Source organism: Sminthopsis crassicaudata, chromosome 1, assembly GCF_048593235.1.
Source record: "Sminthopsis crassicaudata isolate SCR6 chromosome 1, ASM4859323v1, whole genome shotgun sequence".
NCBI lineage: Eukaryota > Metazoa > Chordata > Mammalia > Dasyuromorphia > Dasyuridae > Sminthopsis > Sminthopsis crassicaudata.
In genome coordinates this window covers 276745507-276770764 of record NC_133617.1, presented here as the reverse complement: position 1 = coordinate 276770764, position 25258 = coordinate 276745507, and the positions used below count along the sequence as shown (strand labels likewise).

Genomic DNA, 25258 nt, shown 5'->3' with positions numbered 1-25258 from the left:
TATCTTTGCCAAGAAAATCCAAAATGAGATCAAGAAAAGTCAGAAACAACTGAAAAATTACTGCAGAAATATTTCAAAAAAATAATAATTTCTGTTTAAGTAGTTTCTTTGGTTATTTTTTTCAATTATCTTTACTTTTTATTTTTAATTTTTATGGTATGGCCTGTGATTTCATTGACACAAGTATCTCCCAATGAGGAAAGAAACACTCTTAGTGTATCTTGAGCACTAGCTCTATTGTTTTCTAGTGTTTAAAGAGTTGCTTGGAAAAGTAAGGTTAAGTAAGTCAATCAGTCAGTTACTTTTGGTCAACTAACATTTATTAGTGACTATCCTAGTGTCCTACAGTTGATATATATATATATATATATATATATATATATATATATATATATATCTATATATATATTGGTCAGGGCTTGAACAAAATGCTTCCTGGCATTGTCAGTGTTGAGAACTAGGTAAGGGGTACCTAAATGAAATTAGGTTTAATTGAGGTCTAGTGGTAGATTTGGGGTATAGGGAATCAAATAGAGCTCCCCTGCAACCCCTTTGGATTTGGTGCAAGGATACAAAGTTAAATTAGGTCTAGTAGTGAAGCAAGAGTCCTCTGTAAAGGAATTTACAGACCCAAAAACCTAGATTGATAAAAGAGGTTTATTATGGGGTTTGGAAGTAAGGTTTAGTTAGTAAAGTTAAAGGTACAGATAAAGGGCACCAGAACCACAGTTCCAGTGGGCAGAAATCCTTGACATGGCCAGTGTAAGGATGCCATGTTTGGGTCCTCTGCAAAGATTGGACTCCAGTTTGGCTTTTTTTATAATAGGGGGTGCTTTGGACAATCTGAAGGGGCTCTTGGGTGGAGTCCCAGGTTGGCTTCAGGCTTGAGTTTCAGCCAGGGTTAGAATTTGAATAGAATTCAAATGGGTTTTTAGATGAGGATGAAACTGTTTGTGCTTAGGGTGGAGTCCCTTCCCTGAGGCAGAGTCCAAGGAGGTTTTAAGAGTTTTGGGGTTTCCTATTTCTAGCCATATGAAAAGATGCTCCAAGTCATTAGTAATCAGAGAAAAGCATATTAAGACAACTCTGAGATTGGCTAGAATGACAGGGAAAGATAATGCAGAATGTTGGAGGGGATGTGGGAAAACAGGGACACTGATACATTGTTGGTGGAATTGTGAATACATCCAGCCATTCTGGAGAATGATTTGGAACTATGCTCAAAAAGTTATCAAACTGTGCACACCCTTTGATCCAGCCATTTGCTACTGGGCTTATACCCTAAAGAGATCTTGAAGAAGGGCAAGGGACCTGTATGTGCAAGAATGTTTGTGGCAGCCCTCTTTGTAGTGGCCAGAAACTGGAAACTGAGTGGATGCCCATCAATTGGAGAATGGATGAATAAATTGTGGTATATGAATATTATGGAATATCATTGTTCTGTAAGAAACAGGATGATTTCAGAAAGGCTTGGAGAGACTTAAATGAACTGATGCTGAGTGAAATGAGCAGGACCAAGAGATCGTTGTATACTTCAACAGCAATACTGTATGATGATCAATTCTGATGGATATGGCCATCTTCAACAATGAGATGAACCAAATCAGTTCCAATAGAGCAGTAATGAACTGAACCAGCTACACTCAGCAAAAGAACTCTGGGAGAAGACTATGAACCACTACATAGAATTCCCAATACTCCTATTTTTGTCTGCCTGCATTTTGGATTTCCTTCACAGGCTAATGGTACACTATTTCAAAATCCAATTCTTTTTGTGCAACAAAATGACTGTTTGGACATGTATACATATATTGTATTTAATTTATACGTTAACATATTTAACATGTATTGGTCAACCTGCCATCTGGGGGAGGGAGGAAGAGGGGAAAATTAGAACAAAAGGTTTGGCGATTGGCAGTGCTGTAAAATTACCCATGCATATATCTGGTAAATAAAAACTATTTTAAAAAAAGAGTTTGGGAGTTTTCTCATCAACAGTGGACATCTGAGAAAAAATACTTAGTGTTTTGCATGTATGATTTAAGTGGATGCTTATAACCCAAGGGACATAGATTATTAGCCCCATTTGATAAATGAGGATCAGAAAAAATAAATGATTTTGTTGTGATATTAGAAAAATTGCTTCTAAGAATACATTTACCTTTAAATAAATCTTGTGTGTTTTTGTATGTGTATGTGAAAGAAAGAAATTGTGTGCATGAGAGCAGTAGTTTCTCAAAATTAAAGTAATAATTAAAGGATCCTTTAAAAAAAACAAAAAACAAAACAAAACAAAAGTTAGAAGCCATGGAATCTAACTACTGATTAAGTAGTATCATCTTTCCAAGTTTTATGGTCTTTATTAGATAGGGGGAAAAGAATATATTATAGGTGTCATGTTTCTGAGCATTTCCTGCTTACAGGATAATTTTTAATAAGGTGTCAAAAAGGACAATGTATTTGCATTAATTTCAACTAAAACCTAGATTGCTCTGAAAATTCAGATCCTAAAAATTTCTAATGGTGTGTAATTTTTTAAACTACAAAACAAGAAGCATCTTCTCCCCCCCCCAAAAAAAGATAAAACTTACTTCAGATAAACTGCTTCTCAGAGTTGTACTTGTTATCTTGTCTCCACTTATTGGAACAACTAGCCCAGAAGGAGTGCCTAGAGCTCTCCCAATTTGGCTCTTAGACGGGACAGACTTGCTTCTTTGAATATTAATAATCCTTTCATTCTTTCCTTGGTTGCTAGGGGTAAGAGGTCGGGACAACAAGCTGTTTGGAGTTACAGGTCTGCTTCCTGGAACTGTCAATGTCTGAGGCCTGTTTGTCTGAGCTATGAGAAGATGGGGCCTACTATTTGAGATACTGGAGACCCGTACTCGGCTGTCAACTAGAGGGGGTGATTTGTTTCCCTGGAGCTTGAGTTGAATGATTTTCCCTGTTTGGCTGGGTTCTGAAGGTCTTATGCTAAAGCTTGGTGATGACTGAAGATTTCCTTGAAGGTCAGATGCAACTGAAATATTATGCAAACTGCTTGGTCTTTTTGCAAGTCTTCCTTCTTCCCATAATGCAAGATCCTTTTCAATATCTATTCCAGAAAAAAAAGAAAAAGTATCATCTTTTTAAAAAGCTACACAGATTGTCATACATAATTTTTTTTAATTAAGTGGCAAAGATGAATACACAGAATACAATAAAATTTTCACAAGTGATAAAATATGGAGGAAATGAAGGTTTCATAGAAAATAATAAAGACTTTGAAGAGGAGCCAAATAGACAAAGAAAATCATCAGAAGTCAAGATTTTAGATCCCAAAGAATGTGGTTATATGTGAGCTAAAGCTATTTTTGTAACAGTTTTGTTTATTCATCTCTTATATGGGGATAGCAACGTGTTTTTATTGTTCATGCTGAGTATTTAGAAAGAAATTGATTTTCAAAATATAAAATCCTAAAATTAAATCCCAAATTCAAATTATTAGTTTAATTTTTCTGAAACAAAGAAGTGGAACAAGTAGTATTTTGTTAATTTCATTGATATGGATATGTATATATATATATATACATATATATATATATATATATATATATGTATATATATATATATATATATATATGCGCAAATGCCCTTTGAAAACAGGCCTGGTAGTTAAGAAATATGTCTTTCTTTTTGTTAGATTTAAAACATTTTAAAAAGTACTCAAAATGTGATTTTACTTATTACTAAGTAAATCTTCATAATAGTCATAATTTTTTAAAACAAGTTAAATGTGTATTTCAAAATACAGTGTAAACTTTCTCAGAAGAAGACAGCGGTGAATCTAAATATATCAGGCAATCCATAATGATCATGAATACATAAGCAAACTTCACATAAAATCTCACTTGATGTAAATACATATCCATCCAACCATTTAAAAATGCTTTATTTTACAATGTTCTAAGCAAATAGGAAAAATTGTCTTATTTCATCTATTATTAAGACAACTGTTCTGCAATGGATTTAGATAATCAATGTAGTATGATAAAATAGCTCTAACTCTGGTATCAGTGGACTTATGTTACATTTTGTATAAATCACTTTATCTCCCTAGCCTCAGTTTCCTCATCTGTAAAATAAATGGGCTGAAACACACAGTCACTGGGGCTCTTTATAGATCTAAATCTAAATCACTTTTTGACCTTCAGTTTCCTCATCTGTAAAACAGGAAATAATACCTAAAATACTAAACTTGAGAGGAAGTGAGTGTTATAAAGGAAGGAGCATTGAATTTGGAATCTTAGCTCTGTCAAATACTATCACTGTGACCATAGGGCAGTCACTTGATCTCAATGACCTGTAATTTCCTTTCTTGGAAAATAAGGGACTTAGTGATTTATGAGATGACTTCCATCAATAAATATAAGAACCTATATTCATTTGTGTTAGAGGGCTAACTTTGGAATTTGTCAGATCTAAATTGAAGTCTTGCCTTTATCCCATATTAGGTTTGTGCTTACTGACAAGTCACTCTACTTATCAGTACTTAAGGCAAGTCAGATAAAAGTTATATATGATTTAACCATTTTTAGAAGAGATTTCCACTGTGTATATAACTGAACACTACTTAAATCACAGGAATAGTGAAAAACCACAAATCTGCCATGTTTGTTTGTTTGTTTTTCATTTTATTTTAAAGATTAATTTTCAAAATATGAAATAATAATGATAATTGGCATATATATGTTTACATATGCTTTAACATTTGTAAAACTTTATGAACATTATAATTATAGGTACTTTAATCCTCATAAAATATTTGAAAAATATTTCAGATATTTTATATCCATTTTACTAATTATGATATTAAAGTTCAGTATTCCCCCTCCCCCAGGCAATTGGGGTCACACAGCTAGGAAGTATTAAGTGTCTGAGGTCAAATTTGAACTCAAGTCCTCCTGACTTCTCCGATGGTGCTCTATCCGCTGTTCTACCTAGCGGACCTAACATTCAGTATCTTGTGAAGTATATAGGAAGTATCAGAAGCAAGTTTAAAACCTAAGATGCTATATATATATATATATATATATATATATATATATATATATATATATATATATGTATATATATATATATATATATATATATATACACATATGTTATTATTTTTATTGAGTTATTGACACAGACTCTCAATATTTTGAATCTGTTCAGATTTGGGAAATAATGTTATTATTTTATTTTTTAATAAAGGAGACAATCTCAATGATATTCATGGTCATTTCTTATATCAAGTCATAAGTTTCAGCAGTTTGCCTCTGGGGTTCAGGGGAAACACTTAATTGGGGTAAATCATATTAGTAATATTCAGCTTAAAAGACTTCTACTCAGAAGAACAGATTCCAAATGGCTAGTTATATCTCCAAGGATGTCATCTCTAACCTTTCATTGATCCAAATCTTTTGCTGCTTCAAAAAGGATAATTATTGGGTATATAGCTAGAAAGTCAGTTAGAGATATATCATGGTGTTTTGATTTAATCTTAAACTAATTTAATTGAAACACTGACCTTATAAAATCAGTGGACAACTTTGATTTTATCTTTTGAGATAATTATGCCTTTATATTCACTTCCATTAAGCTTTTAAAAAATCAATATCCATCACTTTGGAATTTGTAAAATACCTGTCTACAGTCTCTAAGGTTAGTGAATAAAAATTTGAACTTCATAATTTAAACCAAACATACAATGTATTCTTTTAAAATTAAATTAACCTGTGTCTTTGCAAAATGACTCTAGAACCAGGGGTCACTGACTTTCTGAACTATGACTCAGAAGAGAGTACACAGGAAAGCTGATAAGCAATGCCCATATCTAATAAAAGTTTAATGTTATATCATATTCTCGAAGCATGTTTCCTTAATTTTAAAAAAGTGATTGATTTTACAGATAAGTAATATTTCTAGTCATTTCATTTCTCTGCATGTAAGGAAACAGCTTTCTACTCCAAATTCATGGACACAAATAGATTTCTTATTTGTTTCTCCTAACATATGTCTCTGATTTTCTTTGGGCAACAATTCTGCCTTTTTATTTTTTATTTTTTTTGAAGGTCCACTTTCTTATTTCAGATACCCTTGTATAACTGGACATACTAAATAGTTATAACATTTTTCAACCTATGCCTAAGAATTTTTTGTCTATGTCTACTAAATGGAAGTAAAATGTAAGCAACAAAGTGGTATATATAAAGTATATATATGTGTGTATACATACATATATATATATATGTGTGTGTGTGTGTATACATATATATATATGCATTCTATTTAAACATCAAAAGGAATTCTTATCTCACATAATATTTACAATTTGTTTTTACAGACAAATTTCTTATTTTTTAAAGTAATTGCAAAATGATTGAGAGAAAATTCAAATGCAAGTTAATATTTATTCAAAAACAGCTAAATTGAGAGAATTAATATTTTGAGTGAACTGGCTTTTCAAATGTTTGAAAAATATGTAATAAACAATATGCCATTAGGAAAAAGGCAAATTTCAGAGGAAGGAATTATGTGTAGGTTTCATTAGCATTTAAAAAAATAGGAATATCACCCATACACACACACACACAGATAAATCAGAAACTGGGAGGGAAAAATCTAAGAATTTAAGTGAACTTATACTATTACAATATTAAACTTTGGAAAATTGTCTTATAGTTTGTAGGACAATGTTGAAAAGGTGGCTTTATTTCCTATAGACATATTTGTTAACTATCATTATTCTTATATGTGCTTCTGTCCCTGAAAGAATGATTTATATTTTAGGATTGACTTTGAAACAAATATGGAATAAATACTAGATAACAACTGTTAGGCAGACATGAAAAGCTCAGAAATAAGAACAAATAATTACTTGTTTTTAATGCAAATTTTTACAAATACTTTTATCCCTACTAAAAAATTCATTCATTTAAGTTTTATTATAAAAAGGCTGTTATTTTAATCTAAACTTAGGATCTTTTCCAGCATGTAAAATAGAGTTTATATATAGTTGATATTAATAAATTTGTGTCTCCTTCATACAAATAATGTTAATTTAAAAAATAGATACTTAAAAGTCTGTTGCTATGGTGTTAAAGTACTACAGACAAGAAATACTTAAGAGACCTAGAATGTACCCTTCTCACCAAAAAAAAAAAAAAAAAAACAACCTAAAACCGAAATTAAGTACAAGTACACATCTATTCATGTTTTGAGAATATAGTTCAATCAGTAAATCCAGATGTTTCTGAACATATACATTGTCTATCTGATATATCAAAACTAGACAAGTAAATAATAAATCTAGAAGAAGAAGATAAAAAGTCTATTAGTTTATTCTGGACTTTTATTTGTTCTCTCTTTATTCCATGGCATTTTTATTAGTGGATGAAATAGAAATGGATACTTTAAATGAGAACCTTAAGAAACAACTTCAGGATAAGTGAAAGGTTGTCTGGTGATGATCTGGAAGATCTACCAGGCCCCAAAATCAAAAGAAATGAGAAAGAAGTCTGTGACAGGCTAAGATATGAAGAGTTACAGGTGGAAAGAGACAGGATATTGAAAATAATGACAAGAATCATTAACTCTAAATTAAAGTTGATGGGTCATCAGCACAAAACATAGAAAAAGAGAATGTTGTAAATACGAACATAAATAAAGGAGTTTTGCAAGTTTTGAATCAATAGGAAGGTAAAAAGACAGGAAGAGGACCAAAGGAAAAGAGGGAACAATTTACATAATGAAATTAGAAAAGTTATACATTAAAAAGAGATCAAAGAAAAATCAACAAAGGAAAAAATAGTATATATTAACAAAGGGGAAAAAAACCCATGGAAACAGAGGGAAAAAAAAGAAGAAATCAAAAATCATACCAAAACTATGAGTTGGGTAATAGAAAGGAAAGTGTAGATGAACAAAAATAGAAACAACAACAACAAAAAAAAATAGATCTGAGTCTGAATTAAAGAGGAAAAATGAGAAAGTCAGCTCCCATTAACATGAAAGGATTGAGGAGGAGGTAATGTTAGCTCATTCAAAAGTGATGTCTTCAGTTACACAAATAAATAGAAATGAAGGTTAGAAAAGTGAGGGGGGGGAGGAAGAGGGAGAGAGAGAGAGAGAGAGAGAGAGAGAGAGAGAGAGAGAGAGAGAGAGAGAGAGAGAGAGAGAGAGAGAGAGAAATTAAAGACAAGTATTCAATAAGACACATAATTTATTTTACAATGTCATGATGGGAAAAATGTGGTAAAATTTAAAAGTGAAATGAAAATCATTGTGGACAAAGAGCCTATGTGGAGAAACCTCCTTGCAGCAAAGTATCACTAAATTTGTTTTCTCTTAAGTACATGGTATGCCAATCTCAAATAACCTTGAATTTAGTTCTTCAGTTATACTGACAGATTCACTAATTCTGAGGTCACCCTAAAGGATAGATATTGTATCATAATAACAGATTGAAACAAAAGAAAACACTTGTTGCAATTACAGTGGGAATTAGCCCAAGGGACTGTGGTTCTTTAGAGCTCAAAACTGTAAATACAAATTCTTGCTTGTAAGCGAATTTTTAAAAGACCAGAGAAAAATTAAAGTATTTATTTCCCCACACACATATAGGCAGATTGTGTGTATATAAATTATATATATATATATATATTTATATATATACATATATTTATATATATATGTATATATATATGTATATACACACACACACACACACACACACACACACACACACACACATAAACCTTTTCTACTTTCTCTACCAAAGTGGTCTAAAGAGATTGTTTTTTCCTCCATTTTTGTGAAGGACTCAGCTTCTATTAAGTATATATCTATTTTAAGTTCTTAAAAAATAACTAGTGAACCTTGAGGAACAAAGCTTTTTGGGGGGCTGGCATCTTGAAAAAGACCAAACCGCATCATATTAAGTAAGAATAAATATTCCATTCTCCTGAAGGTCTGCCCATTTTAAGAACCACACTCAAAGCAAACATCTTTTGAGATCTTGACATGACTGAACATTAGAGTTTATTACCCTTTTTCTGCATGTGTTTGCATTTTGAGAAAACAGTCAGGATCAAGAAGCAGGAGAGGCCAAAAAATATTTCCATCCAGGCCTGTGAAACTAAATGCCAACATTTTCATCAGAAAAAATAATTCTTATGAGCCCAATTTTGCACACTCTTGAGGTTCAGAAGATTGAGATAAACATTTGAAAACTTTGATTTTTCTTCTATACTAAATGTAAGACCCAAATCTTTTTTTATACTGCATCATTGCTAAGTCTTATTACATTTCACACTCACCAGATTATCTCCCAAATTTAACTTTGATTCATCTCAATTTGTTGTCATTTAGCTCAGTGTAACAATCTAATATACTATTTCCTGGCTTTTCATGTAACTAGAAAGGCAATCTTATTTTCAAAGTTGCAAGGCTTCTCATTAGTACTGGACCTCCCATATACAAAATTCCATTTGAAGTCCATAGGAGGTTTGTGCCAGGCTAATTGAAGCCTCTGTCATCCATGGCTTAGTATCACGCTGATGGTCTGTTCTTTCTCATTAGGCTTGCAGAGTATGAGTCTGACTCTTCCTTTTTCTCTCAAAACAGGAGTTGACTAGCCATCATCTGAGACTGACTTTTTTTTTTTTTTTCCTCAGCTCCCATTAACAGGTCCAGTATCACATGGCTAATATTTGAAATTAGATTTAACCTGTTGCTCTAAACTTGCATCCTGAACTGGCATTGCTTCAATTATGGGTAACACTAAAGCTATTATACACACACACACACACACACACACACACACACACATATATATATATATATATATATATATATACTCCTTCATGGACTGATAGACAACTAGGTGATGATGTAGTGGATCTTGAAGTCCAAAAGAGATCCTTCAAAGTTCAAATCTGATCTCATGCACTAATTAGTTGTATGACCCTAAGCAAGTGCTTAACACTTTTTACCTCAATTCTTCAATATATTATGAGAAGGAATTGTAAAACCACTCCAGTACTCTTTTCAAGAAAACCCTAAATGGGGACAGGAAGAATCAGATAGAAATGAATGACACCTTTTGTTCTTCCTCCTATGTGAGGTACCTAGATAGCTGTGGATAAGGCACCAAATTATAATAAATTATAATAAAGGCAAAGGCATGATCCTTGGGTGGAGGAAGATTAAATTATAATAAAGCAAGTTATGAAGCAGAATTTAAAGAGTCAGCAGGGATAAGAAAGATTGTGTGTGTGTGTGTGTGTGTGTGTGTGTGTGTGTATGTGTTTGAGAGAGAGATACAGAGAAAAAGAGTATGTGTGTGTATGTATATATGCATATATCTACATAAATATATCTTTTCTTAACTGTAGCTTGCTTGGGGATGGTAGGGAATGTAAAAGGGAACAAATAATAAAGAAAATAAAGTGCAGAGCAGAGGACCAAAGGATAATTTACAAGGAAGTGAAGCAAAGATGGACACTTATGAATATAACTTCTACTAATATATATATATATATATATATATATATATATATATATATATATATATATATATATATATACTTTCATGATCTGGTTATTTATTGCTATATATTTTGAATTCTCCCTGATGTTCTGCTAGACACATGGCAATGTTCTTTTTTGTTTTGCTTTATTTTGGTTTGTATTCCTTTTCTATTTTTTTCTTTTTTTTCAAATAAAATACATTTTAAAAAAAGAAAGAAAAGTAATCTAACCATTTGCCTCAGTTTCCTTATCTGTAAATAACAAACCAATTATCTTCTCCAAGAAAACTCCAAATGGGATTACAAAGAGTCAGCTATGACTGCGGTGATTGAATAATAGCAACATGAACTGATACGGCTGGAGTATTATGTTCTATTCTGAGTTGCACTTTTTTTTTTCTATAACCATTGACAGGATCAGCTTGATAATAACTAGAAAAAGATAAGAAGATAAGTCTATGCCATATTCAAATCATTTGAAAAACTGGGAAAGGTTTCATGTAGAGGAGAATGAATTAGATATTGGCTGTCTTCAAGTAATTGAAGGGCTGTTGTGGGACAAGATTTGATTCATTGGACTTGATCTTATGAGACAATCATTAAATATAGTGGAAAGAAGTTGCTGAAAGGCAGATGGAAAAGAAAAAGTCTTATACTAAGATCTATCCCAAGTGCAATAGACAAGTCTAGGAAGTAGAAAAGCTCCCTCAGAGGGTTTCAAGCAGAGACTGGGAGGAAGTGGGAGGAAGGTAGAGAAAAAAGTGGCTTCTACTGCTGAAGCTTGGGAGGAGTTAACATCTTCTACAGAGGGGCTTGAGAAGTCACCGAGATCCCTTTTTTCAATTTGGACAAAAATTTACTAAGGACCTATTGGGTGAAATGGGCTATTAGGTGGCACAGTGTATACTTCTGGGCCTGGAGATAAGAGTCATCTTTTTGAGTTCAAATCTGTTCTCAGACACATACTAACCATGTGACTGTGAGCAAATAACTTCACCCTGTTTGCCTCAGTTTCCTCATCCTTAAAATGAGTTGGAGGAAAAAAAATGGAAAACCAATCCCAGTTTCTTTACAAAGAAAACCTCAATGACATCATGAAAAGTTGGACATGACCAAACAATAACAAGAAAATGTTATTATAAAACTGCAACATTTCAAGAACATTTTACTCCATTTACTTGCTTTTTTCTCCCTATAAAATCTTTATGAGAATTATATATATATATATATATATATATATATATATATATGCATATTTATATATATTTGCTGCGAGTATCTTAGAAAAAAATAAAAGGAGACAAACAACTGAGTTGGGCCAAAGATTTGCATCTTCATGGTCATCCAAGTAACTGAAAGATGTAGAGAATATAAGATCTTGAGGATCTGTTTGGGGACTTTTTAAAAAGGCTTTTAACTCAGAAGATTAAAAAGAATTCTCAAAAGCTCAACAAAGCGCTCCTCATATATTAATATCATACATGATTTCTAGGCAGATGGAATCACTAAGCATTGAGATTTCTCCAACAAGTGAAGCATAAAACAAGATGTATATTTGAAAAAGAGAGAGAGTTACTGTCATGGATGAATTCTTCAATAAGTCCAAATGGAAGACAATTATAGCAGGTGAGATATTCCAGTTTTTGTGCCTAATGATTATATCAAATCCAAAAATACCAGAGGGATTAATCAGTTATTCTTTCTTTTTAAAATTAGATTTTAGTGTTTTGTTTTCCCCAGTTTCATGCAAAACCAATTAACATTCATTTAAAAAGTTTTGAATTACAATTCTCTCCCTTCATCCCTCCCAACACTTGTCTTTGAGAAGGAGAGCAATTACATACAGGTTATAAGTGTACAATCACGAAAAAAAAAATCATAATAAGTTGTGAAATAAAACACAGATCAAAACAAACCAAACATATAAACAAACAAACAAACAAAAAACAAGAAATATACAGTTTAAAAAAAGTATTTTTCACATTATATTCAGATACCTTTTTCTGGGGATGGATAGCATATCTCATCATTAAGTTCTTCAGAGTTGTCTTGGATCGTTATATTATGAGAATATTATGAGAGCTGATGAGTATGAGAGTATTATGAGAGCTGATCATCTTATAAATCCTCAGTTTTTTATAGACATAAAGTCAATGAAAAAATCAAATTGATGAAGAATAACTATCTTTTAGCCTACGACATTAGTTCAATGGACTAAGCCCAACATTACATATAGCTTAGGGGAAAATTCCTTATCAAAATGAACTGGGATGTAAACTGAATTAAAGGTGGAGTTCTAAATTTGGGATACACAAAATTTTTAAGTGTTTTGATAACTGCACTTATCAAATTATTAATGAATTTGTTTATGTAATCTAGGCAGCTATGTGGCAAAGTGGAAAGAGTGCTAGGCCCAGAGTCAGGAAGACTGAATTCAAATATGACTCAGACACTTAATAGCTGTGTGGCATTGGGTATGTCATAACCTCCATCTTTCTCAGTTCACTCACTTATAAAATTGGGAAGATAAGAGCTTCTACCCTTCAGGGCTGTTGTGAGGCTTAAGTGAGATAATATTTGTAAAGCACTTAATACAGTACCTAGCACACAAGAGGCACACTTAACAAATGCTCATACTTTTCACTCTGCTCTATCCTGGTCTACTAGATATTTTAATGTAATTCTACAAATCAACATATATAATTAATAATTAACATTTAATTAATAACACTGTGATACTATGTATCATATTAATATTTTATTCACTTAAAAACATTCTGAGAGAGGGTCAATAGCTCCAGCTTTGTAAGGAATCCTGCATTTCTGCTACCATGAACATTTAAATAATAGTGAAGATCAACTAGAATCAATCTAAAATACATGGAATATACCATAGCTATCCCACTTCACATTTTTTTTTAAAGTCTAATCTCCTCTCACTTTGGTCTAAATCATTCACTGTCCTTTGACAGGTTACTTGGTTATAAAAACAAACAAGTCAAGTTATTCAATGGTGCTTTTCTAAAATTTCATTTAGACATGTAAAGCCTTATAATTTCAATCCTGAACATGTTTTCCCTGATTTTTCCATTAAAACTCAAAGAAAGGTACTATTCATTTTCCCCCATCAATTTCCCAAATATTCAATAAACCCATACATACCAGCAAGATGCTTCTCCATGCTCTGCAGTTCTTTTGCAGCTAAGGAATCTTTCAAGATTTTTAAACTTGGGGAATTCCCACTCTTGGTAGTCAGGTTAGCCAGGTCCCAGACTGGGGTGCACTGAAATAATGGGGAGAAACTCAAATAGATATGTAGATACAATACACTTGTGTTTTTCCAGTGTTTACATCTTTAACAGCAAAAAGAATAAGATCTCTGTAATTGTAACCCTTAGAACAGGAATAATGATTCTAATAATTTATTTTAAAGGCTTTTTAAAGCTTGGGAACAATTTCTTCTCAATAACACTAACCAATAAGCAGCATCCCTATTTTACAGTTGCAGAAACTGAGACACATAGAATTTAAGTGAATTACATAGTGGCAGAACCAGACATAAAGTTCAGGTCTCAAGTCCAAGTCCAGAAGTTATTTCCAATATAGCATGTGGTTACAGGAACATTCACATGCTCTTTCACTAAATAATCCCCAGATTCCTTTTCCCTTTGTCGAGCTTCCTTTCACTACTATTTATTTATATGCTCTTTTTTTTTTTTTTTTACTGAGACCTCCAAACTGTCCCAGTCAAAATCTATGGTTGCCAAAAGGCTGATATTGCTCCAAGGTAGGCCATAACACCACAAGACTCAGTCTCTACATTCACCAGTGGAATGAAGTAGCCTTTATCAATCAGAGAACTTGATCCTTATATTTTCCCATCTATCCAAATATGTCTACTTCATGATATTTCCTAAAATAGAGGCATTCAAAAACTGCTCATATACTTGCTCTACTCAACTCTACAAATACTGATTCACCATCCCTTTTCTTGTTCTTTCTTTCATCTTTCTGAATTTGGGAGAGGAAGATGGGGGGATATGTGCTTTTGTCTTTTTTTATCAGTCTCATCTGTCACTCTCTCTGCTTGTTTCTCTAACTCTCTTTGTGTAGTTTTTTCCTTATCACTCTGTCTGTCTCTATGCCTGTCTCTCTTCCCCCTTCCCTTTGTCTCTCTGCCTCTTTATCTCTCTCTTTGTCTCTATCTCTGTCTCTCTCTCTCTCATCTCCCCTCTCTCTTTCCCTCTCTGTCTATCTCTGTCTTCTCTCTCTTCCTCTCTCTCTCATTCTCTTTCTCTCTCTTTCTTCCCCTCCTCTTCTCTGTTTCTCCTTCCCCCTCATCCCCCCCCCTTATCATTTTTTGCCTCTCTCTTACCTTTCCACTTCACTGATGGTAATTAAAAATCATGTTCTATTATATATCTTTGATCATTATACCAAATTATGATTGCCACACCTAGAGACAAAATCTTTATAGTATAGAAAGTAAATAATAGTTATAAGCATCTATACCCCAACTTTTGGCTTTTTTGCATAGCTGTTGCCTTTTGTGAGTCTAACATGATTACTCAAAGAATATTGCTAAAAATTGGTTTTAAATTAGATGGCCATTTTTTTACTAAAACTCTTATTTTCATAAGGTAAATTTATAAATCTTGATTTCATTTTGTTTCGCAATACTGAAAAATACCCCCCCTCCCGAAGTCTCAGCAAATATCATTGGAATGGCATGATAGGAGTGTTTTGTTTTAGTTAATGATTAATACAAAGAAATACTTCAGGGTCACAGATATGTCTATGATGTCAGTAATAAGTAAAATATAATAATAGTAATAATGGCATTAACTATCATTTATATAGTGCCTATCATGTGAGGCCCTGTGCTTTATAAATGTAACATTTTATCATTCCAACAACCCTAGGAAATAAATGCTATTATTATCTCCATTTTACAGTTGATGAAACTAAGGCAAGTAGAGGTTCATTGACTTGCCCTGTGCCACTTAGTACCTACCAGTTTTTTTCTGTTATGGCTTCATATTTTTAATTCTTTTATTTATTTGGAAATGAAGTAGAAAAAAAAAGATTTCATGTGTAAGCAATCTGTTATCTAAAACGTGATTATTTTGGGTTAATAGAAAGGGACAATTTAATTAAAGCCCAATAGAAGCCTTACAGTAACTATTATAGGGATATTTTTTAGAGGAAAGTGAAAAATAAAATTAATTTGGAGGAACAAATTTATGTCAAAGGAAAAAATGAAAAAATGCAGAAGTAATAATACCAACTTATATTATAAAATAGTAATCACTAAAACCACATTTTCTTTCTTTTTATTTAGAATTTTTTTCCACAGTATATATGCATGAGTAATAATTTTTTAAATAATATTATCCCTTGTATTCATTTTTCCAAATTATCCCCCCCTCCCTTCACTCCCTCCCCCGATGACAGGTAATCCCATACATTTTACATGTGTTACAATATAATTTAGATACAATATATGTGTGTAAATACCATTTTCTTGTTGCACATTATTAGATTCCGAAGGTATAAGTAACCTGGCTAGATAGACAGTAGTGCTAACAATTTACATTCACTTCCCAGTGTTCCTTCTCTGGGTGTAGTTATTTCTGTCCATCATTGATCAACTGGAAGTGAGTTAGATATTAACTTTATGTTGAAGATATCCACTTCCATCAGAATACATCTTCATACAACATTGAAGTGTACAGCGATCTTCTGGTTCTATTCATTTCACTCAGCATCAGTTGATGTAAGTCTCTCCAAGCCTCTCTATATTCCTCCTGCTGGTCATTTCTTACAGAGCAATAATATTCCATAACCTTCATATACCATAATTTACTCAACCATTCTCCAATTGATGGACATCCATTCATCTTCCAGTAAAACCACATTTTCTTAAAAACAAATAAACAAAAAAAAATCCCCAGAAAAATAGATGAATGGAATAGATTAAAGCAAGAAGAGAGAGAACATGAAATGTAAAAAAAAAGTCAGTGTTTGAAAAGTCTGAAAATAAGATAATTTAAGTTTCAAAGAACTTCTAAAAAAGCTAGAAATATGGCCAAATTTAACTTAAAAAAAAAAAAAAAAACAACTAAAAGCATTAGTTATTCCCTTGTCAATTAGAAAGGAGAAGCAGTACACGCCCCAAAAGAACTGGAAGCCATCAGTGCAAAAAGGCCTTAAACTCCTTTAATCTTTGCTTCTGGCTTTTAGAATATAGTAGATTCAAAAGATCTCCACAAGTGAGGGTAGTTTTGAAGACAACACAAATTTGAAAGTTTGGGGCAATCTCAATGATGTTTTAATCATCTGGTTTCTTAAAATTAACAAAGATCTTCTTTGCATACTATTCCTTCCTGTCAGCATGTTCTTCCTGAAGACTACAGGTCAATCAATTATTACACCACAGGAACTGGCTTGATTTTAGTATGGTAATAGAGAAATCATAAATTAACCATCCATCCTTTGATTGACTAGCTTGTTTTTTTCATCACCCTTCTCTGTGCCTTTTTATGTACTGTCCCATGTGATTTGCATATTATGGACTCCTCATCATTTCTCAGTTTCCTTAGGTCCCTTTAAAAAAAAAGTCACTTTGCATAGGAGACTTTTTCTTATCCCATCCACATCTAGTAAATCTCTAAGATCAGATTTGAACTTAGGAAGATGAATCTTCCTCACTCCAGTCCAGGTACTCTTTCTACTGTACCATCTAGCTCTATTCATTTAGTTAATGCTTTATAGTTAAAATATAGTCTTTCCTCATAAAATTCTAATAGCCAGATATGAATCTTGTTTTCACAGATGAGAAGATTGAGGGTAAGGGAAGGGAAGTGACATGCCTGAAGTACTCTTAAGGTCTTCTAACTCTAGGTCCAATGTTCTTTCTTACTATTCTGGCCCTTGAGGGTATTAGTTAAAATAGGAATGTTAGGGGAGCAAATGTACCAAGCAAAATATGTTCAAAAAATTGTAACGGTAAATAAATATTCTGGTGAAAATCTTGACTAACTTGGAGAGTGTTGATTGATATGATTTTAAACAGAGTTCGTTTGTTTCTCTGTAAAAATCTGGAGCTTTCACATATGGGCATTTCTTCTAAAAGATGAAAGGCAACTGTTATTTAGTTAAACACATATGACAGAAGACTTAATATGTGATTTACACTTAGGATGATCAGATGCATACATACCAAGTGTACTTTTCATGAAGTGGAACATTTTTCCCATGACATAAAAAATTACCCTTTTATCACCACTGTGGAAATAGTGTAATTTATTTGCCCCAAATGGAATTATTCAAAGGCAGTACAAACCTTATTATATATTATACTTCAGTGGTTCAGTGGATCTGTGGCCTCATTAGTTTTGAGCATTAATCCCTAATCTCCAACCCAACATAATGTGAGACCTAGATCCTCAATTCAAGTCAATATACACTTATTAAGCACCTATCATGTGCCAGGCACTATTCTAAATGCTATGGAAACTAGCACAAAAAACTGATGTGTCTGCTCTCTAGGAATATAAAATTTACTGGCAGAAGGCATTACTCAGAAAGAAGCACAAAGGGACGATGATTGGGGAATGGGACACCCTTGGGGCATAATATTCTGGGAAGATGAAGTCATACAGAGTTGGAGATGGAGTTGGCCTGATAACTTGTTAGCTCTATAAAGAAAGATTTTAGGAGGAATTTAATACCCTTCTCTAATTCTGCTAATCAGATAGAAAAGGCAATTAAAAGTGAATTGAGAAAGTGTACCAAAAACCTGAGGAGATGAGCTTCTCCTAGGGAGAAGGCAAGTTAGGGGCTATGATACTTTGGTCTCTTTCTCTGCTTTTTCAATAAATACAATTCTTTTCTTTGTTTTTCTATAACTCCTTCATAGACAGTCTAAATACCATGCTGAAGGGCTTTTGATTTGAGAAATATTTGTATTTTGCATGAGTTACATATCATTTGGCATGACACATATTAGATTGAAATGCTTATTAGGTAAGGTAAAAATCTTCAATTAATTGTCAAGAAGGTCATTAATTTTATATTTAAAAGTTTCCTGTTTATGTCATATCAACTTTTTTGTTGTTATTGATTAAATAATAACTTTTAGGCCATGAGGAATGAAAATTACTAAATTGATTTGCTAGTTATTTGAGCTATTGAATTAAGGAAGATAAATTCTATAGAGGAAACATAATAGTCCAGGAATAACATTCCTCCTATTCTCCAGAAAGAGTTAAGATTTGGTTTGCTTATACTTAAATTTTGGTAAAATTTAATGAATGCTCAGAGGCACTTTGGATCATCTTTTACATTGTAATCCTTTTGAAATTAGTAAATTAGCAAACTCTATACTAAAATTGGAACAACATGGAGAAGATTAGCATAGTTCCAGTGTAAAGATGAAATGTGAATTTGTGAAGTGTTCCATTTTTATTAGAACATCATTATGAGAAATAATAAAAGGGATGCTTTCAGAGAAACATAAGAAAACTTGTAAGAACTGGTGCAATGCACAGTGAAAAGAAAGAATCAGGAAAACAATTTGTGCAATAGCATTGTAAAACCAAAGAACTTTGAAAGATTTTAGAACTTTGATAAATTAAATGTCCAAACGTGATGCTAGAGAATTCCAGATGAAGCATGCTACCCACATGTGGTATAAAGATGATAGATTCAGGGTGCAGATTGAGACATGTATATATATATATATAAAGGAAAAATGATTCCTTGTCTTCCAATGAAATGCTCAGTATCTAATTCTCGTTATAGACTATACTAGCATCTGCAGCAGCTAAGTCTGATGATCAGCTGGCCCTCAGAAGCTACTAGCCTGACCCATCCTAGTAGTTAATTGACCCAGAAACCCAGACAATTTGCACTATAAGAAGGGAACAACTTGTCCATTGACTATGGTCTACCCACAAATAAATTTGATGAAGGGAATGTTTTATAGTCATCACTTTAAGTATGAATCCATTTTCCCCAGACACTGAATAAATAGGGGACAAGCTGTTTACTCTTGGTTTGGGGTTGTTGTACTTCAGTTCTTATTATATACTTTTCAGTAATTAAACTTTTATAAAAGTTGATTGATGTAAATTTGCTAAATGACATTTGATTGTTATAAACTTAGGACTGATATTAGGAGTGCATGCTGAAAGGAAATTTACAAACTGTAGTACTAGAAAATCCCCAAACTTTCAGCATTACCCTTACAATGCTGAAGGTAAAAATGGCTAGCTTCTCTCAGGGGGCCCAGTTTCCTAGTAAACCAAGTGGGGTTGCTATAGTGAGCCAAAGCTTATTTGAAGTTTTGAAGGGGAAAAAAAAACTCAACAGTGAAAGCTTTCTAGAAAAACAGATGGCATCACCAGATAATAGAATCTCCTTCCCTGGAGGTTTTTAAGCAAAGAGGGAATCCTTTTTCATTTATGGATTGAAATAAATGGCTAGTGAGATTTCTCACACCTCAACAGTTCTTTGACATGGTGAACTACATGTATTGGATGGCAAGAGGGAGACATTATGACAGTTCTTGTAAGGAAGCTCAAATATATCCTTGATAGAGTCTGTGATGAATAGACTTTTTCTTTTATTGTTTATTTTTTTAACTTTTAAAAAATTTTTATTTTTGTTATTTTCACATCTTGATATCTATAGCAATTTACTGAATATGAGCTGAAAAATTTCATTTTTCATGATATTCATTTTTGAATAAATTGTTCCTACCTCTTCTATTCCTAGAGCTTTCCCCTTGTAGCAAACAGAGGGGGAAGGGGATGGGAAGAAGAAGAGTAACAAAATTCTATATTCATAGAATTCCCAATACTATCTCTTCAATGAAGACAGGAAAATAAATTTTCTCATTTCTTCTCTGGAGTCAAAGTTTGCCATGATAACAGACTTTAGTTTTATTTTTAAATTTCAATTTGCAATTAGTATAGTCATTGTGAATAGAATTTTCCTATATGTTTGCTTAATTGTATCAGTTTGTATACATCACAATTTGTTTACCATTCCATGATAAAACATTAGTTTTCTCTCCAGTACTTTGCCATCAAAAAAAATTGCTGATATCAATATATGGGTGTACATGGTACCTTTCTCTTTGCTTTTGATCACCTTTGTGTATCTACCCATGAGATCTCTGAATTTAAAAATATAAATGTTTCAATCACATTTTCAACATTATTTCAAAGTGCTTCCCAAAAATGGTTGGACCAATTCAAAACTCCATTTGCAATTTCACAAGACACATCTCTCCAAATATCACAATATTTATCAAATTTTTGGATGTGAATTAAAAGCATAGTTGTTTGATTTGTATTTCTCTTTTTCATAAGTGAATTTGAATCAAGAATTGGTCTTGTAAGTTCATTTGCATAGAGAACATCTGGTTAGAATATTACTGATTGAAGGAAGTTGGTATGTTGCCTGCAACCTACAAACTAAGAAAGTTGCTTAGAATATTGAATGACTGAAGGATTTGAGTAGCCAGTAGTATCAGAAGCTAAAACTCTACCCAGGTTTTGGGGACAGTTTTCTATTATCACATGCTTTCTCTCTCAATCAATATTGTTAACAGTTTGTCACTCTTCTATTAAGAACTATTTCTTCATATTCTTGACCATTTTTTTTCCATTGAAAAGTGGCTTGGTCATATACTGAGTGTTCCAAAAGTCTAAATGCTGTTTTGAGTTTAAAATAATAATTGGACTCTGGAGATACCCTACATTTTTGATACTTTCCTAAGTAAGCATAAATAATTTAAAGCTGCTCTAAGACTTTTTGGGCACCATGACAGAATAGGTACAGATCCTTATCAATACATTTTATGTAATTTTTTGGCAAACAATGGTTTTCCTTCATATGCTAATTACATTGATTTTGTTAATGCAACGACTTTTCTATTTGATGTCATAGAAAGTAATGATTTTATATTCTATGACCTTTTTTAAATCATTTAATTGCTTAGGAATTCAACCTTTTGGCATGTGTGGGAAAATTATTTGTTCTGGTTCTCTCCATAAGTGCATGTTTCTGTGTGTGTGTATGTGTATGTGTGTGATCTGAATTTGATGTACTTGATGTTCAGCTGTTGAATCCATATGGGACCTATTTAGTTTAAATTTATGTAGTGAACCCCAATTTCTACCAGAAGGATTTCTAGTTTTTTCAATAGTTGTCAAACAGGGAGTTCTTCCATAAGTAGTTACATTCTGGGCTTTATTAAGTTGTGTATTATTGACTATCATGGTACTCAACACATATTTAGTTGCTGTTAAATTGTGGCTGAAAAAATAAATGAATGAATGAAAGAAAGAAAGAGAAAAAAATCACAGGATGGAGAATCTGGAAGGAATCTTAGAAATCAGCTTATACTATTCCTGACTTAATAGATAAAGACAATGGGGTCTAAAAATGATAATTGACTCAGTCAAAGTTACACAACTAGCAAATTAACAGAGCCAGGATTCTCCTCCAAGTGTTCAAACCTCCTCCTCGTACCTCATTCTTTATCACAAATATTTGAGTTCTCATAAGGTAATACTTTTCTTTGTCCTCTTCTGTGATATAGTCCAAAGAAAAAATATCAAAAGTAGGTTTAAATTCAGAAACAGGAAGAATTATTATGCTTTAAGGAACCTATACAACATATTTTTAAATTGGCCTAGGAATGTCTAGATTATTTTCATGGATGTCAGAGTGCACTGGAGAGGGCAAAAGAAGGGGATAAATGTCAAAAGCCATTTATATGAAAGGATTTAAAGATATCTATCCCCCCCCCCCCAAAAGAGAACAGACTAAATGGCGGCATAATTCTATATTAACTCCCTACAAGTCCATGATTCTCACTGTCAATAGTAGAAACAGAAGGCTTAGTATAATGGTTGTGAAACACATTTTAAAATTTTTCCTTTTTCTACATTGCACCTGCTACCAACCCATTCCCATTTCTAGAACCTTCTTCACCAGAGTGTTAATTACTCTATAAATGTAAAAATAAACACTCTTCTCTAACTAGGAAATAAAGCTCTTATGTCTAGGCTGAATTCCAAATGAAAAGTAAATGTTACTTTCCTAAAATTTCAACCTGTGAGATTTTCTTGAAGGATGCTGGGCAAAACCATCTTTAAATTAATAAATATGCACCTATGTGGATATAGTATGTCCTCAGATCCTCAAGGCCTATTTTTTACTTTTTTACAGGTCATAGGGTCATTGACTCATAGATTTAGAGCTAGAAGGGGTTTTAGAAACTACTAAATCCAATTGCTATTTTATAGACTTTATAGATGTAAAATGACTTGCCCATGGTAACACAGAATTAATAAATATATGGAATTTGAATCCATATCTTCTAGAACTCTACCTATTATGTCATGTTGGGTTATACAACCTGCTGGGAAGCAGATTTGTGTCTTGACAAATCCAGTAATTATGTTAGCAGCTTGGTGTTTTGGAAAATCCATTGGCACTGAAATAATTTAATTTGAGTTCAGATTGTGGATCTGATTCTAATAGTTTAATGACCAGCATATAAAATCTCTCTAAGCCTCAAAGTATTTATATGTAAAATAGGACAAATAATACTTATTCTAGTCTAAGTTATGGATTGTTGAAGAGAAAGAACTTTGGAACCTTAGTTGGCATCAAGAGAAAAAAAGGACATAGAGAAAATTAATTTCCCCACATAACTTCAGCAAATATCTGAAAATGGCTCCATAAAAACCAATAGTAAAGAAATTAGAAAAAAAGTTAAACTCTCCTACTTAGGTTAGAATTATGCAAAACAAAAAAAGGTAGACTGAAGATTGAAGAGTGGTGGGGATATCAGATTAGAGAAGTTGTATTCAGGTACATGGAGAATTGGGAAATTCAAAAAAAGGCTATTGTTAAAGAAATAGCACAAAGACTTTTGATGGGTGAAGGGGATATCTCAAAATTTAAAACTACATATTTTTTTCCCATAGGTAATTCACCATCTATTTCTATTTTCACTTTACCTTCTAGTTCTAAAATATTTGGGCCAGGTTTTTCATAAATTCTTGGGGGAGGTAAGGGTTAATATTTTTGATTTGATGATGGTTTTCATAAATTCCAGGAATTCTTAATTTAACTCTGTTTGGACTATTTTATAGGTATGTTTGTTTAATGTGTTTTTTTTTGACATAACTCTTCATTTTCTTCTATTATTTTTTAAATCCTTTGCCTTTATTTTTAGTAGTTTGTGATTACCTGCAATTTTCCTGGAAAAAAAAAAAAAAAAGACCAACGCAACTTTTATGAACAGCCTTCAATCCATGTAGCGCCTGAATTTGGGCACTACAAGCCAATATTAGGTTCAATAGGTAAATGCCTGAAGAGAAATGTCAGCTCTGACCTGTCAGTATACAGGAGACAGATAAGACACTTCCCCAGTAGGTAAGGGAACATAAAGAAAAAGCCCACAAGCACTTGGAGTGAATTGAGGATGCAAAACCAGAAGTCAGCTCAGTAGGTGGTTTTGAGAATCAGCAAAGAGATGATAATTGAATTCATAGCTGACAAAATCATTGGTTGAAGTATGGAGAAAAGAAGAAAAGTGCGATTTTCACAGTGAGTGAGCATGATTTGAACAAAGGAAACCTCCAGCACATAGATTGAACCAGGATTCCTTCTAAAGAGGGGAATATCACGGGGAAAAGAGAGGGAGAAAGTGTCAAAGGATGTAAATGGTCAAAATAGATGAAGAATGACAATAATCCATTAAATTTGACAATTAAATCATTTGGTAATTTAATAGAGAGTAGTTTCAATTGATTATGGTAATAGATGGTATGGACCTCAAAATTGGAGAGGTTAATGCATAATTGTGGCAGGGGGAAAACTTTAAAGTGAAATGAGTAACATGGAATTTACTAGGCATATGTTGTAAGTCATTTATTGAATGTATTATTTTTATGTTGTATAATATGTTGTATATATGTATGTTAAATATCACATGTACATAATACAAATATGTAATGATTACAATATAATAAATATTGCATATTAATTTGTGCAATCTAAAATATATGAAATGTGATAGAATATAGCATACTACATACTATATAGCATACTTATCTGATATATAATTTATTAAACTGTAGTATGTGATTATGTATTTTAAAATAATATATAACATTAAATGTATATAACATAATATAATTAGTATATAACTATAATCATTTAAAATAATAATTATATATAATAGACATTACATATAATATGATGGTTGCTATATATAGTTACTTTTGGTCATGCATACTATGTGTAATATATTACCTATTACTTATATAACATAATGCATAATTTATTACATATATATTTATATCTTAGCTATATTAATATAATAAAACCTTATCTAACAATATATTGTTATTATTTGATATATAGTTTTATTTGACAAACATTATAATTGTAAAATATGATTATATTTTATGATTTATATGTTATATTACGTATAGTAAAAGTAAGATTCTGCTGATACATGTATAGATATATTATATATATGTAATATATATATATATAATAAATCAATAACATAACACAAAATAAATATAATGCATTTATAATAAATCCATGAATAAATAATTGTGATAAATGACATGCAATATGATATAATGACATATGATTGATAAATA

General features: G+C 32.2%; 1 protein-coding gene and 1 non-coding gene across 13 annotated transcripts in view; one reads left to right on the top strand and one right to left on the bottom strand.

The window, feature by feature from the left end:
• The window catches only part of C1H8orf34 (chromosome 1 C8orf34 homolog), a 391674-nt gene that overhangs the window by 38922 nt on the left and 327494 nt on the right, over positions 1 to 25258 (bottom strand). For all 12 annotated transcript variants that reach the window (XM_074278849.1, XM_074278851.1, XM_074278841.1 and 9 more), the window contains 2 exons: positions 13719 to 13839; positions 2592 to 3094 (listed from right to left, as the gene is read on the bottom strand). In XM_074278849.1, the coding sequence (XP_074134950.1) occupies positions 2592 to 3094; positions 13719 to 13839 (624 nt within the window). The remainder of the gene's footprint in view (positions 1 to 2591; positions 3095 to 13718; positions 13840 to 25258) is intronic.
• Positions 18923 to 19026, top strand: LOC141552306 (U6 spliceosomal RNA). The gene has a single exon (XR_012485112.1). It is a non-coding gene; the product is annotated as a U6 spliceosomal RNA (small nuclear RNA).